Here is a 15,494-nt window from a genome sequence, read left to right as displayed (position 1 = left end):
ATAAAGTAGCACTAACTGGACACAGTAGTGCAGCTTTTTTTTTTTAAAGATCATGTGAAGTTAGGAGGGGGTGGGTGTAGGAAGGAGAAGGAAGTTACAAGAGGAGGAAGAGGAAGAAAAAAATGGCAAACAGGCATTTACAACCTCTAAATCTCAGCTTTAGTTCTTCCCATATTTTAGATTCAATTAAAAAACAAAAACAAAAACAAACAAACTAAATATGGTGTCACGTGCCTATATTCCAGCTACATGGTTGAGTGATACTGGGAACATCACAAGTTTGATCCTAGCTAGGGTAATAAAGTGAGAGTCTGTCTGGAAATAAAACAAACAAACAGATATGCAAACAAACAAACAATCAAAGCCAGGAGATTGGGTACTTTACCAGGGAAAGAGCTTTACTTCTTTCGCAAGGGTAAAGGTTGAAAATTCAAGATCAGGAGGCCCCATCTGTTCAACTTCTGATGTCAACCTTCTGGCTTTTGTCAAAGCACAGCAGATGGTATCATGTGACAGGGCCCATGTGTGAGAGAGGGGTCACACAATTAGAAGGATGCAAAGGAAGCCTCGGGGAAGCACCAAGCATACTCTTTGCAACAATTCATGCTTGTGAGAAAGAATCATTCTTGCGAGACACAACCTACTTTACAAAATCAGCATTTGCCTCCTCCAGCATGGGGCCTCCATGGCCCAATCCCCTCTACGAGGGCTCCATCCTTTACAGATTCACGGTTACTACCGTGACATCGATGAACAAGCTTCTAAGCCATCAACTACTGGGGCACAAATGATAGTACATGGCTGCTACCCAGCTGTAAGTGGAGCAGCTGACGTGGCCTGTACACTTAGGACTGCAACCCCTCCATTTGTAACTGTGTCAAGCCTGTCCTTTGGTAGAGCTTGTGCATAAGAAAAAAGGAGTGCTTAAGCCCCGGGGTCTTTACTGCTGCTTGCTTGTTTTCATTCATTCATTAGCAAAGCCAGGGATGTAATGTTTAACACACGAAAAAGAAAAGTTCCAAATAATTCCTTAGAAATAGTGCTTCTAGCAAATTCAGAAAACCAAACCCCAGTCCCAGAGCTCAAGTCCCCTGTTCCTCTAGCAATAATGGAGAAATCATCTCATTTGTACTGTGCAGAGAACTAAGTCAAGATGGTCGAAAGCCAAGCTGTTTTTAATTCACTTGACAAGTTACAGTCTTCCCTTCAACTCCACCCCTCCCCCTAAGAAATGGTGGGAAGAGGATTGGATTAAAAATTAGACACTCCGGTTCCAGCTCTACATCTCTTAAGCGAGCTACTGAGTCTGTGATTCATTTCCCTCATCTACAGAAGAGGGACAGCAGTGCGCTGCACGTTCCCCTACATTATGGAAATGGGTACCACATCAGTAGCCTACACCTCACTCATTCCATCTGGAATAAAATCATTAAGGCTGTAACCATGAACCACGGTTTAAACGTAGTCCGAAAAGCAGCTTAGAGAAGAGAGTTTCTGCTGCCCTCTGCTTTCCTAGCTCTGGGCTAAAACGTCTGCAGCGACATTTGGTCATTCCTGATGAATATGCCTCAGACACCGTGTGCAGTTCTCTGAAGCCCGGAAGCTTATTACACAAGCATTGCTTCTAAGTTCTCAGAAGCTCCTTAACGAAAAGCCAAACACCAAAACTAAAGCATTCACTCTCGCTTGTTGAAGAGCTGGAGAGGACTGGGAGGTATGTGTTCCTTCTTTGTGAAGCCGGGGAGCAAGACTTCTGGGAAGGTCACTTGGAAAAGCACACCAGATCATTGTGAAAATCCATGCCCTCTGGGGCAACCCCTTTCTATTCCGAGTCGGAATCATCGTTCACATCGTAAGCCTAATGCTCTGTCATGCTTGAGTTCCCTTTCCCCTCAATCAGTACCGTCATTGTTTCTTGCTAATGTTTCTCTGCTTTACACGGCTTTCTTATCCCCTCCCAGAAGCAGAGCATTTGTCTGGTAGAAATTAAGGAAGCTGCAGACTCAAAGTATTTACACCAGAGTCATGAAACCCACCCATTATTGAAAAGGTCAGACTCCTTTGGGGGCGATGTCATCAGAATAATGAGAGCTACCCTGGGGGATAACAGGCATAACAGGATTTCCCAAAACTCTGCATCAAGTTACTGTGTTATTAAGCATTTAAAACCATCTCTGTCCGCTTTCAGTGAAATAAGCGAGGCGAGCAAGATGGCTTTACAGCCCCCCTCCATATTGGGCATTCAGAATGACAGGCGTGTGTTATGTCACTGCAACAACAACGTGTGTGCACTAAGAACAGAGCTGCAACCAAGGAACTGGAAACCGCAGCCATTTGATACGTATTTTGGATGCTATTGGCCAGTTATCAAACAAGTTCGAACGAACTTTGTGTGTGTGGCCTCGCCTTGTCTCACTGCCTAGCTTGCGTTCTTCTTCTCCTGAAGTGTCTCTGACAGCTCGTGTCTTTTAGTACCCAGGAAATCAGTGCGTATAGACTCTTCACTCAATAGCGTTTTTGTTTCATAAGTAGGCACAAAAAGGAGAGCTGGGCATGGTGGCACGGTGAAGGCTAGCCTTGGCTATGTAATGAAACCATACCCACGCTACCCTCCAAAACATGCAAAAACAACAAGAGTTGGTGATACAGCTTTGCACTGGGAGCTAGAGGCCTTGCCTGTTCTACTTTAGTTTAAATAGAAGGGAGAAAAACATGCCTTTGTATCAAGAACAGATCTTCAGAAGGTCAGAGTAAGCAAACCTAAGAAAAGGGCTAATTTTTCTTGTCCTCTGAAGCTGTCGACCCATGATTGGTGGGCAATAAATTAGACCCTGCTGAGGGCTTGAGGAGATGAGCTAAAGAAAGCTGGACTGGATAAGATTCACAACGCTCATGCTTCGATGATTATTAAACTCATAATAATGTACTGGGCCTTTCTGGTTTGTCACCAGCAGCACATATAGTGAGCACTGAAGTCCTCTTCCCGTGTCAAATCAAAGACTGAAGTAAATAGAAATTAGTCTCACTTTAATTCCTTCAATGAACATTAACACACTAACACACGACTATGCACCATACACCATGTGAGGAATGAGAGAGTGAACCATTCAGGTTAACAGTACTGGCTGCTATCACAGAGGACCCAAGTTAGATTCTCAGCACACACACCAGGTGACTTGCAACTGACTGTAACTATAAATGCAGGCATATCCAATACTTTTGGCCTCTGCAGGCCCCGGCAGAAATACACACACGTAATCTCTCTTTCTCTCTCTCTCTCTCTCTCTCTCTCTCTCTCTCTCTCTCTCTCTCTCACACACACACACACACACACACACACACACACACACATCATTAAAATAAAATTCATTTTAAGAAGCAACACTATATAAGATATTGCCTGAATATATGTTTGCCCAAAACAAGTCCATTTATGAATGGCAACTCTCCCCAACACACTCATATAACGGTAGCAAACAGTAGCATAAGCTACCTAAGCAGTCTGGCAGAAATGCATTAAACCATCAGCAAAGGCAGCTTTCAATTGACAGCATAGAGCAAGAAATTTATGGGGCAAGAAGCATATAAAATGGTTTAAGGCTGCCTTAGGATTGCCTCATGAAAACAAGGGAAAACCAAAGACCCTTGTCTTAGCCACAGCTAGAAAATACATCACATGACAATATGACTTTAACGCTAGCATTTAATGGTAACTGGGGCTCATCTGAAACTTTAAAAAACTTGATCAAGCAAAACACCACCACGCTGGGTGTGGGGGTGGGGGTGGGGGTGGGGGTCCACTGGCCTGCATGCTTTACAGATGGGGAAGCTAAGATCTATAAAATAAGAATGTTTACCCACACTCACTCTCTGAAAGGTAGGACAGGTCCTTCAAGAATGCTGAGGCTTGAGAGGGGGAGGAAGGGAATACCTGAGAGAGGCTTTAGTTTAATTTAATTTAATTTCGTGGCTAGATGATAAGCAACCAGAGGACTCCAATAAAGGAAGAGCTTGAGAAGGAAAAGGCATGTATGTTTAAATAAAGCAACATGAAATGATAATATTCTTTGTGCACATTTCTTTCTCACTAACTTCTAGGATAGCACAGAGAGCAAAGGCTTCATTATGGCATTTTCACATTCTGAGTTCTAAGTCTCTTTCCCCTACTGTTTTCCCCATGACCCATGACACATTACTTTAAATGAACCAAAATCTGGACTCTTCGTGTATCTTCGTCACTGTCAAGGTATAAACTGTCAGGGAAAACCTGGGAGGGATGTGAGTCTCCTTTATTTACGACACCATTTTCCTTACAGAGGTGGAAGAGCTGGGGCTGAAAGATAGGCACCGATGTTCAAACGCCTTATGGTGTCTAAACACTCAGGACCCTGTTTACGTGCAAGCACACCACTATGTAATTCTTGCCAATTCCCAGGCTGCTGCTGGGAGCTGACAATGAACGGTGATACTAAAAACATGAAGTCTCCTCTCACTCACATAGTTCATTTGCTGACCAGAAAACAGTGCCACTGTGTTCTTTTATGTAACAAAACAATTCCATCTCTCAGACGTTCACTGACAGCCAAGGTGCATAGGCAGCCAGCATGGACGCATTCTTTAAATGGACGTGCACTGTCACCCCCTGAATACCTGTCACAGAAGACTCACCCAACCCTCTAAATGTATCTGTTTCTATAGAGATTAATACAACGGATGGAGTCCTCGCCCATGTTTTTCATCAACTTCTCAGGAATTAGCATCCACAAAGACCCATTCTTATTTAAAATATATGCTTTATTGAGCACAAATATTTCCTACCAAATGTGAAGTTTCTCTTTGGTCTTTATTTGTTCCTTTAGTAAGTTTTTAGTAATCTATTTATGTTCATTTTTTTATTTGGTTCGTTATTCCGACCACTGAGCGTTGAAACACAGGTTCCCTAAAAAACATCTATCCCAGTGCTGGATGAGTTAAATTATCAATAATTTAATCTTCATCCTGAGCAGTCCATTTAATGTATTGTTTACTGATAATTATAGATGTAATTTATTGATCGTTTATTATTGGATTTTTGCTTTCTATCTGACTCCTATGTTGCTAAAATAGAAAGGGCTTGAGGTGTCTCCTCCAGTGAGTCTGTGATAAGGGTTTCAAGTGTCAAAAGCTCTGGTGCACTGCAGCATCTGGTGGGGACCCCACACATGTTTCTCATGACCCAGTATTCCTGTGCCTTAATTTTATAACAAAAGGGATAACCTCCCCTTATGGAAACAAAAAGTATGCTTTTTTAAATGGAAGCAGTCTTTTCCAGACACAGAGAAAATCATCGAAGAAGATATAAGACCAGTGGTGTTTCTAGAGATAAATGTCCACAAACAAAAAACAAATTTTAAGAGCTGAAAGTTTGTTTTACCTACTTGAAGCCAGTTCTTTCCCCACTTTTTGATTATTTTCTTTCTGGTTTAAATATGATATGTGTTTTGTGGATCACCACAGTACACAACTGTGCACTTCAACCTGCCTGCCCATAAGTTCTAAAACACATTTTGGTAATCCAACAGCTTTTCCCAAACGTCTTTAACATGTGAGTGGCAGCTGTTCCCAATCACCATCATTTGGATATGTGCTTCAATTTATAGACATTTGAAGTTATTTAGGTTTTAAATGAATAATCATTTAAAGTCTGACCTTTATTACCACAGGGAATTTTAAAGACGTATTTGTGAGTGTTGGCACATACACCTAAAATACATTTACAGAAAGCACGACTCAACCTCACATTGTACTCCTGAACAAAACAATTTACTCAATAAGAAGTCAAACACTCGCTATTCATAATTTCACCATAATTTTATTTTGTATTTACAGTCTTCAATTTCTAACGCAGGGTCTAGTTGAGCATTGGGGGGGGGGGCTGGGAGTTAAGGAAGAGATATGGGATTTGGAGGAGAGGGATCAGAGGTCTGGCTGAGACAACAATATTAAAGCTAACAGGATGTGAATGTCTTCCAGAAGAAGTTCTTGCAGCCAGCTTTGCGTTCCCGGGGTGCCATGGCTGGGTTCGAGTTGGCAGACCTCTGCAGCTCCAGCCTCATCTCGTCCTGCTCAGCTGCCTGGGGCAAATCCTCAGGCTCCAGGGCATCGTTCTCTGTCTGGTTGGGCTCGGACAGCAGTTCTGCCAAGAAGTACTTGGCCAGTTCCTGGATAGGGCAGGGAGGAGAGCAAAAGGGGGAATGGGAGAAAGGGAGAAATGCGGTTTGAAAATAAGATTTAATCATTCAAAACCAAGTTTCCACAGTAATATGGATGGCTGCTATATTCACTAGATTATGCACAGGGAAAAAAGCTTCCTCAAACCCAAGTCTTTCAGAAAGTGCTATGCCTTAAAACACAGAGAAACCACGGATGATAGGAAGTCGTTTTGTAAATATAGTATGCCAATAGTTTGAGCAGCTCCATTTTCCTTTATGAGACACGAAATGGACCATGGACCTGAGTTCTTGCCGGATTTTTTTTCAGCACCTGGGTCAGCAACCCTCGTGCCAGTACCAGGGATAGAGCTCAGTCTCTCCCGGCTCTCTTGCAGGCTTTCGGAATTTTCCTGAAAGCGAAGGGGGAACTTACCTGCAAGGTGACCACCAGCGCCGATCAATTCTGGAACGAGTAAGAGCGGACCCTAGACTTCAAAAGTTTCCCTGGGAGCTCAGGGGCTGAGCGACTCTGAGAAGCGCCCGCTAAAACACCTGTCGCAGGGGCTACAGCAGGACTAAGGGGAAGGCTGGGGAATTCGCAAAGGGGACGAGTCCCAGCCATTTCCTTACCTGTTTCCCGGTGGCAGCCGCCAGAGACTTCTGCAGAAACTGACGGAGTCTGGGGTCCGAGGGCGCCCCGGTGACACCGCCCAAAGCCAGGACGATGCAGAGCGCGGCCAGCGCGCACTGGAGACGGCAGGACAGCATCTCCCCTGCCTCAGACAGCCGAGCTTGAGCGCGGTGGGTCAGTCTAGACGCAGGTCCGCAGGCAGCAGAGACGACTCCAGTAGCGTCTCCTTCAGCCGCTATCGAGCTCTCCACGGTCTCCCCTTTTTAAACTCTCTCTCTGACGTCAGCCAAGGAGGCGCCCCCAGATCTCACCAGTGCTTTTACGCACCATTAGCCTCGCAAAATCAATCAAAGAAGTGAGGGGAGGCGACACGATCTAAAGTGGTTTATTTTTTTTTTTTTTGAAGAAAAAGAAAGCCTGCACCCACACAGGCACATGAAATTCTCCACGCCACACAGACCAAATAATCTTGCCTTCACTCAGTGTCGACATGCATATCCCATATTTCCGCCACATAGGTGCATGATTAATTACTGAGATCCTTCAGTCCTTGGCCAGCAATACATCAGCACACACAGTTGGGTACCTGTCAATGTACTCAGATTACTGGACTTGCCATCATGCTTAACGGTATTGTATGGCAAGGGAGACTTAAAGCTATCCGTCTAGGAACCAATCTGAGAATTAATATGCAATCAGGAGGACTGAACTATCTTCTCTCCTGGCATCCCTTAAAGCCTTGTAGGAAAAAGGATAAGACTGAGCTATAAAGGAGCATCACTTTGTCCAATCTGCTGATCTTTATATTGTGACAAAAGAAAGGCACCAGGGAGACAGACAGATAGACAGACAGACAGACAGACAGACACACACACACACACACACACACACACACACACACACAGGAGGGAGGAGGAGGAGAAAGCCTACATTTGGCACCTGGAAACAGCTCTAGGAAGCAGTCTCAGAAATCATAAGCCTCTGAACTTGAATCAAGAAAGCTTAAAGGACTGGCAGACGATTGCTCCTTACAGTTGTAGCAAACAGACATCTAGACTCCCAGGCCAGGGTTCTTGTACACTGCTATGAATGCTCTGACAGATTCCTGGGCAGTGGGAGCAATTCTAGGTTGGGATGGGTGTATATCAAGTCAAGGAGCCCCTGGCCATGTGTAGCCATTGTATATCTATGTGAGGAACAAACTGCCTGGGCCTCTCTTCCTTCTACCGCAGAGGAAGTTTAAGGAAGTCTACTTGTTTATCAAATTGAGTGTTCGCATCTAGTTGCGAGCTAAGACTGCTGCTTTCTAACTGATTGCTTATTAAGGAAATGCCAGCTCCATTCCTGGCACAGCATAGGTGATCTCCACAGGCTCTTCAAGGACTAACATTTTAGGGTCATCAGAGAAGCCAACAGTAAAGTCTTTTTAGAAATGCACAGCTTCAGAAATCAAGTGAAACAGGGTTTGTCCATTGTTGCTATTGACCACACAACATGCGTTAGATGCGTTCTAACACCATCCCCAATGCTTGCATCCAAACAAAACAAGGGGACAGGTGAGAGGGACTAGTCAGTATTTTGAAACAGCTTGGATAACCTGTCCTTTTGTATCTGTAAGCCAAGGCAGAGAGAGCATGACCAGCATGGAGTGCTAAAGCTCCCAGAGCTTAGCAATTCCAGGCAGGGTTAGCACAAAGCAAAGCATTAAATTGAAAATCGCTCATGTGTCTCAGCAGCACACAAGAGCAATGAATCTAGACCCCAAACCTAGAAAGAAAGTCACATCTCTACACACACTAAGATCTTTTCGGGCTTCAGGCTGGGCTCTCAGAGGTTATATCAGTCACTAGTCCTGTGGCATCCTCAAGGGACCTCCTATCTCTCCTACTGTGGAACCTGGCCCTTGACAGCCCACAAAAGAGAACATGAAAACCAGAGGAAGCCACAAACAGTGCTTGGCTATCTTGCTCTTCTGCCTTCCTTCTCAGAGCCCTGCCCTGCCCTGCCTGCCCTGGTCCTATCCGGTCCCTCTACCGTTAATGCTGTCTCTTCTCTCTCTTGTCATACCCTTCTAATGTTCTCTCTCAGACATTTTCTCACTCTGTCCTTACCCACGCCCTCATTTCCTTTTTATTCTCACATTTCAGCTCCTTTCTGACCTCGCTCTGGTTTGATCTGGCTGTTATCTGGCTTCTTCTCACTTCCCCTCCTTTCTCCCCTTGCTGGCAATGCCCTGTTCTTGTTCTGCCTCTAGGCTGCCCTCCTCTCGCCTCTCCCTTTCCCTGTCTTGCCTCTTCTCAGCTGCTTCCTGCTGGTGATACTCAAGCTGTTTGAGCACCTACTCGGGAATAGCAGAGTGGGAGCTGATTCTCCCACAGTCCCCTGAAGGGCTGAGGCTGTAGATGAAATGACTCCTGGGGTATGCTTTGCTTTTATAATGCTTGGATTGTTATGAATCTAAGATCCACTTAAATGGAGAGGCAGGGCAAATTTTTCCATACCCCACAACAGGCAAATTTAGCAGAAAGGATGGCTTAGCATTAAATTGCCTCAAACGCTATAGTCCAAACCCTCTCAAATAACCACAGGGGCCTCTGTCCCAAGTCTCAAGGCTGAGAGGAAGGGTGGATTGTGGCAGTGGTCACCAGCCATCACCTGGCCTATGACGCAGTCTCTATAAGTCACTAACATTTCAGGGTACATTGCATATGTCACGAAGGAGACCGAGGTTCTGAGAGCACAAGTGCTTTGCTGTGGGCTTGAGGTGGGGAATATTATGGCCAAAGAAGAATGCTTCATACTTCTCCTATAGGTGGGATTCGCAAGTCATGCTGTTAAAGGGGTAAAAATTTGGTTCCATTCCCTATCACTGCTAGTGAACTAGAGAAGTTCTTGCTTGCAGTTGCCAAAACTTAAGTTCTGATGGCCTGAAAGGGTTGGTTTCCTGAGGGGACAGAGCTTCTGCCTGGAGACACGGCAAAAATTCCATTGAAGCAGATGCTCAAACTTCTCCCTGGCACTGTGGGCTTCTATGTCCTTAAGCAAACAGCCTACAGAAGGAATAAGAGCCTACAAAAAGGAATAGTGTTAAAAGGAGTGACAGAGACTTGGGGAGGAGCAGCAGGTAATAGTCAAGAACAGCCAGAGTCTAGGTCTGGCTGGTGGGGAGGGGAAGGGAGTATGGATCTTCTCTGAGGATTTTAGTGTTACAGATCTTTTAGGCAACAGCCTTCTCTGATGATCTTCAATGAATCAGCTCTCTGAGATGATCTTAGCTTGTGCATATTTCTTTATTCAAGTGGGCTGATACGTGTATACTTTTCGGAGGGCTATATATTTTTGGAAGAGTGAGAATATCCAGGGTGGGCAAAGGTCACTGGCCCAAGGCTAAGGTAGATTAGCATGGGAAGGCACTCCAGGAATCTCATCTCAGGGAGTCGGTGTGGGGTCCAGAATCCCACAGGTATAAAAGAGGAGGCCCACTGACAAAGGGAGTCTGCCATTTTGCACTGAGCTCAGGGAAGTCTGGTAATGTCAGACTTCAACCTTAGCAGCAGGGTTTCCCAACAGAGTCCTTTGCTTAAAGTCAGTGGGAAACTACATCAACCCAATCTAGGCAGGATGAAATAGGGACTTTCGGGAATGAAGGAAGGTATGGGTCACCCCTCCATAGGGAAAGAACGAAAAGCTGCTGAGGAACTCTCTGAAAGTAAAGGAAATGCAGAATGTTTGGTAGAGGACGGTAGTCATAAAAACCAGCTATGTGTGCAGTTGTAGAAACATGTATCATAATTGGTATGTGTGTTTCTTTCATTATTTGATGGCTATTAGCAATGTGTTTGCACACAGATACACGTACATTAAGTAGTATTTGCGTTCCTCTAAAATGCTTTCACGTTTCACAAGTGTCTCAGTTGGGCTTTCTATTGCCATGAAGAGTCACCATGGCCAAGGCAACTCTTATAAGGACAACATTTAACTGAGGCTGGCTTACAGATTCAGAGGTTCAGTCCGTTGTCATCAGAGCAGGAAGCATGAGAGCGCACAGGCAGGCATAGTGACAGAGGAGCTGAGAGTTCTGCATCTTGGTCTGAAGGTAACCAGGAGAGACTGGCATTCTCAGGCTGCTAGGAGGAAGCTCTCTTCCAAAATGGCTGAGGCCTGAGCATAGGAGGCGATCTCCAAAACCCACCCCCACAGTGACATCCTTCCTCCAACAAGAACACACCTCCTAACAGTACCACTCCCTATGGGCCAATCGTATTCAAACCACCACAGAGCCTGGGCTTTCTTGGGCATCTTGTAAATGGAAACCCCTTTTACTTTCCAGATAAAATAAAATAAGAAAGAAGGTCACCGGTGGAGAAAAGAACACAGTCCAGAGATCCAAGGGCCATGTGTCTGAGACCCTGGGCACGGATGTTCAAGTTTTTTGCTGACAGTCACCACAGTAGTCCTCAAAAGATTTGAGAACTTGATTAGGCAAGGGAAGTGAAAGCTCCTGATAGCCATGAAGCAGTGTGAGACTATCAAGGCAAGGCTTGACATAGCCAGTCCTACTCCGAGGAGTGATACCAATGAGCTGCCCAAACACTGTAGGCTAGGCTGTTCAAGCTAACATCATGGCTCAACCAGGCAAGCTTTCCTCATCCTGAGACCATGGAGGGCATGACCTGGAGATTGAGCAAGAGGTTTTCACAAAAAGGCAACAAGTGGATGCTAATTGCCCCCCCCCACTGGAAAACGATTTTTTTCTCCTTCACACATTTACCTTGGAAACAAATGTGTTGCAATTAGAAATTATTAAGTCCTTTATGTGAATTCACTAGAACTGTGTTCTGGATTTAGAGCTGGCCAACGACGGGTTTAAGTAAGGTAGAGGGAGGTGAATTTGCAGCATGCAACACTCACTTCTCGGAAGGCAGACTGCCCGGGTGTCATGGTTGGGCATAAGACTAGGCTGTATGCAAATAAAGCCTACTCTTCCCCAAGGGAAAACTTCTTGGGTGAAAACCCCATGAACACATTTCCTCCAAAGTGGCCCTACTACCGACGAGGGCAAGAATGAGTGTGTCGTCCTCCAAGGATTGCTTTCTCCTGGAACAGACAGCTCATCCCCAAATGTGACAATTCTAAGAGAGTCCAGTGTTGCTGAAGACTTCCACAAAGCCCATGACACAGTGGCTGCAATAGGTAATTAAGAGTGGAAAGCTTGTGGGTTAAACATCAGAAGACTCCTCTGCAGGGAGGCGTGTGTGGTAGTGTCTTGGGCCTAATCATATTAGTATTATATCTACTCTGTTTTCTCTTGCCTTTCACCTCAAAAGCATTGGATGAGCCTCCAGTGCCAGGTCTAATGCAGGCCCACCAGACAGCCAAGGATGTTTCCTTCAGAAGAAGTGTTTCTGAACAGTTCAGCTTCTCACATCGGACCAGTCCTTGTCAATCAGTGCCCCTAGTCCCCCAGCACTTGTCCCTCAGTGCATAATGCTCTGTTCTCTCCCACATCCATTTGTTCTTGCTGTTTCCTCTTCCTGGAGTGTCTTTCAGCCCGCTCTGACAGTCAGATCATATAGCTCATTCTAAGACATCTCCAAGGACTCCTCAGAATCCATGAGCTGCCTTCTGCGCCCAAAAGTGGATCTTCTGCATCCATTATCAGAGATGCTCCCAGATTGTTTTATGAACTTCTGTGTCTTTCTAGTCTCTGTCTCTTCCATAAGCCTCAAAACCCATGGAAGGCAGACACCTATCCCGACTTTGTCTGCATCCTCCCCAGAGAGCACAAGGAAGGTAGACACAGGCTTGGTGCCCCATAGCTGGAATCCCATCTCTCGGAGACAGATATGGGTGAATTGGGAAAGCAAAGTCAGTGAAGCCACAGCAAACCTAACATCAGTCTGGGCTTGCACAAGGCGGTTATTGAAAATAGTGGCTAAGTTGCAGACAGGCCTTTCTCCTTACATGTGATACCGCTGTGGCTTCTGCAAGTAGGGCGAACATGCGGGTCTTGGGCTACTAAGGACTACATCCCTTGACATACACTACCCACCGCACAATCTTCCAGAACATATACACATTGGTCTCTTGGTCACTGCTAGGCTTCGAAAAGGAAGTAAAGCTAAACATTACCCACTGTGATTGCTTCTTGTGCTGAGAGCTGACATTGTCCTATGAGTATGCTAATAGAGTTGCTAAAAATATAAGCCTTCCTAGTTACTTAGAGGTCTGGGCAGAAAGCATCCTCAACCGACGAAGCTGCCTGAGATTTCTAACCCATCTCTGGGTGGTGTTTCATGGTTGACTGGTTGTGTTAATGCCAACCAGACAGGGGCTCCTCTGTAGCTGGGCTGGATCAGGGCAATGTCTGCTTCTACTCCAGCTCATCCTGTCAGAAGGGGGAGCTAGGAAGGGAGCTCTGTGCCTATCTCTCATCTACCCGAGTTCTCTTCTCTTTGTAGCTTCACTGGTCCCTCCAGAAACTTCCCACTTGTTTCTCTAAGATCTGCTCGGGACTTCCTTGTGAAATGAAACCAAGCCAAGGTCTGTCTCTCCCTGACATATGGTAGATCCTTCCCACCTGCATTCCCACTTTCAGAGGCTTAACACTGAGCTATCGTAAGGAATTGCCCAGTACAGTCAGCAGGGAAGGATGGTCTTAGCCAGAACCTTCCATCAATGGGCCTGAAGACCCCACTAGGTATCACAAGCCTCCACCTCAGAACAGTTGCTGAAAGACATCCTTGGGGTGATTTGGAGTCCTCCACACCGAGGCAGACCAATAGAAACCACATGAACACAAAGGGCTCCCTGTTATGCCAGTTTTACCTTTCCTACATTCAAATTTGAGTATGATTCTTGATCCTGGATGGGCACCACTGTGGCAGTCCTGCTTTAAGTCTGACTCGAATCCCAGAGCTTGTCAATAAATAGAATTTCTCCACCCCGGAATCTGTGGTCACAGACCAACGCCCAACTCCATCCTCTGCCTTGGCTCACTCCCTTCTTCCCTCAGGGTTTTTCTTTCCCTCCCTTCAATTTCCTCCACTTCCCAGTCACCTGCCAATCTTTCCTCCCAGCCAGCTTGCTGCTTTCCTGATTCTCATTGTCTCTCCCACCCTCCATCACACCTCTGCTCTCTCTCCATTCTCTCGTGGACGTGGCTTCGTGAGTCTGAGGTGCCTGCTTATTGGCTTTCTCAATACTTCTTCCTCCAAGAGATGAAGGCAGAGGCAAGACTGGGGTCAAAAATGTACCCTAACCTAGACTGGAGCCTTAAAAAGCACCTCAATTTGCATACAAGAAGAGCCAAGCCAAGCAAGCCTCTAGGGGCTGCATGACTTTCCCTATTCAGACCCTGATTTCCCTGGGCTCTGCATCTTTCCTGGTGACAATTGCTGCACCTATCCTTGGATTCCTTCCCGAGTGGTTGAGGACAGACCCACAGCATGTCTAGAGAAGAGCCTGGCTTCCTGACAAGGGTATACCCTATGGGAGAAGCTTTGGTGATTAATGGAATAACAGAGATGTGGAAATCGTTCCTTTGAGCTCTCCTGCTGTGTCTGTGTCCTTTTGGGTGTTTCCTAATCTCATAAAAGCAGCCAGACCTGCTGTGCTGTCTTGGGCTGCTCTCAAGGGAGAGGATGCTATTGTTAAACTGAGCTCCCCTGCCCTCTGCTGGCTCCTTGGATAGCAGACAAAAATCCTAAAAGCTCAGGGCAGGTTTTCCTCATTGTTTCACTTATAAGCAATCTCCATGTCGTGGGCAAAGTGCTCAGTGCAGGAGGCACACAGAAACACACAAAAATAAATTCTTCCTCCAAACTCGCAGTTTTTGAACACTTCAGGGCTGGGCACCCAGACAATAGCAAACCACTGTCCTTGACTTGAGGAAAAAGCCAAGGTTTGTCCAATAACGCAAATTTTCTTTTTCCCTGAGCCATGGAATAAAAAGGGACAACCAACGATTTCAAATGCAGTGTTACTCCCTCTGGACTTCCCAAATAGGTTTGGAGTTCCTCGCACAGGGATTGCCAAGATAGAAGAAGCACAATGTATTTCAGGAGTTGCTGCCAGGAACGTTTTCTAAGAACAAGAGCTGGGAAGGAAAAGAAAGTTAGAAGGTAATCAGCCGTTCTAGAACTTAGTCCCGTCCTGCATGGGGTTTGATCGCCCCAGTACAGACCCGTTTACAATCAGTGTCACATTTCGAAGAAGCTGCTGCTGGACCGATTTTTACAGACCACCGATTGCCTTTTCCCATCACAGATCTCACGTCTCTGGAGGAGGAAAGGGATCCTATGTGTTGGGCGCGCCCCCTTGTGGCTCTTTTCTCCATTGCCTAACCAGCATTTTCAAAGCTCTCAGTCAAACCCTAACCCAAGAACCAAGGACACTTCCTGACCTGCTGTCCTCTCTCTCCAGTGCTCACTAGCATATAGCTCTTAAATACCTGCTTCTAAACATTTGCAATGAATTCTGACGCTTCCTATTTAATCTTCAATGAAGAAATGTGTGACCGCAGGGCCTGAATCCCCCACACTGCAGAAGACTGGACCACTGGAATTCCAGGCTCAAAGCTTTTCTTGCAGCTCCTCAATCCTGATGGGGTCTCTGGCAGCTGCCAATCCACTATGGGACCTGGTGCCGACCTCTTCTCTTCCACACTTTTA

General features: G+C 45.8%; 1 protein-coding gene across 1 annotated transcript; it reads right to left on the bottom strand.

The window, feature by feature from the left end:
- Positions 1-5,831: 5,831 nt before the first annotated feature.
- Positions 5,832-7,109, bottom strand: Sst (somatostatin). The gene is made up of 2 exons (NM_012659.2): positions 6,822-7,109; positions 5,832-6,200 (listed from the first exon to the last, which is right to left on the bottom strand). Exons 1-2 carry the CDS (start codon positions 6,957-6,959, stop codon positions 5,988-5,990), a joined length of 351 nt encoding a protein of 116 aa, NP_036791.1. The 5' UTR covers positions 6,960-7,109; the 3' UTR covers positions 5,832-5,987.
- Between the last annotated feature and the right edge of the window lie 8,385 nt (positions 7,110-15,494).

This window comes from Rattus norvegicus, chromosome 11 (assembly GCF_036323735.1).
Source record: "Rattus norvegicus strain BN/NHsdMcwi chromosome 11, GRCr8, whole genome shotgun sequence".
In the NCBI taxonomy this organism is placed as follows: domain Eukaryota; kingdom Metazoa; phylum Chordata; class Mammalia; order Rodentia; family Muridae; genus Rattus; species Rattus norvegicus.
This window is presented reverse-complemented; position numbering and strand designations above follow the sequence as displayed.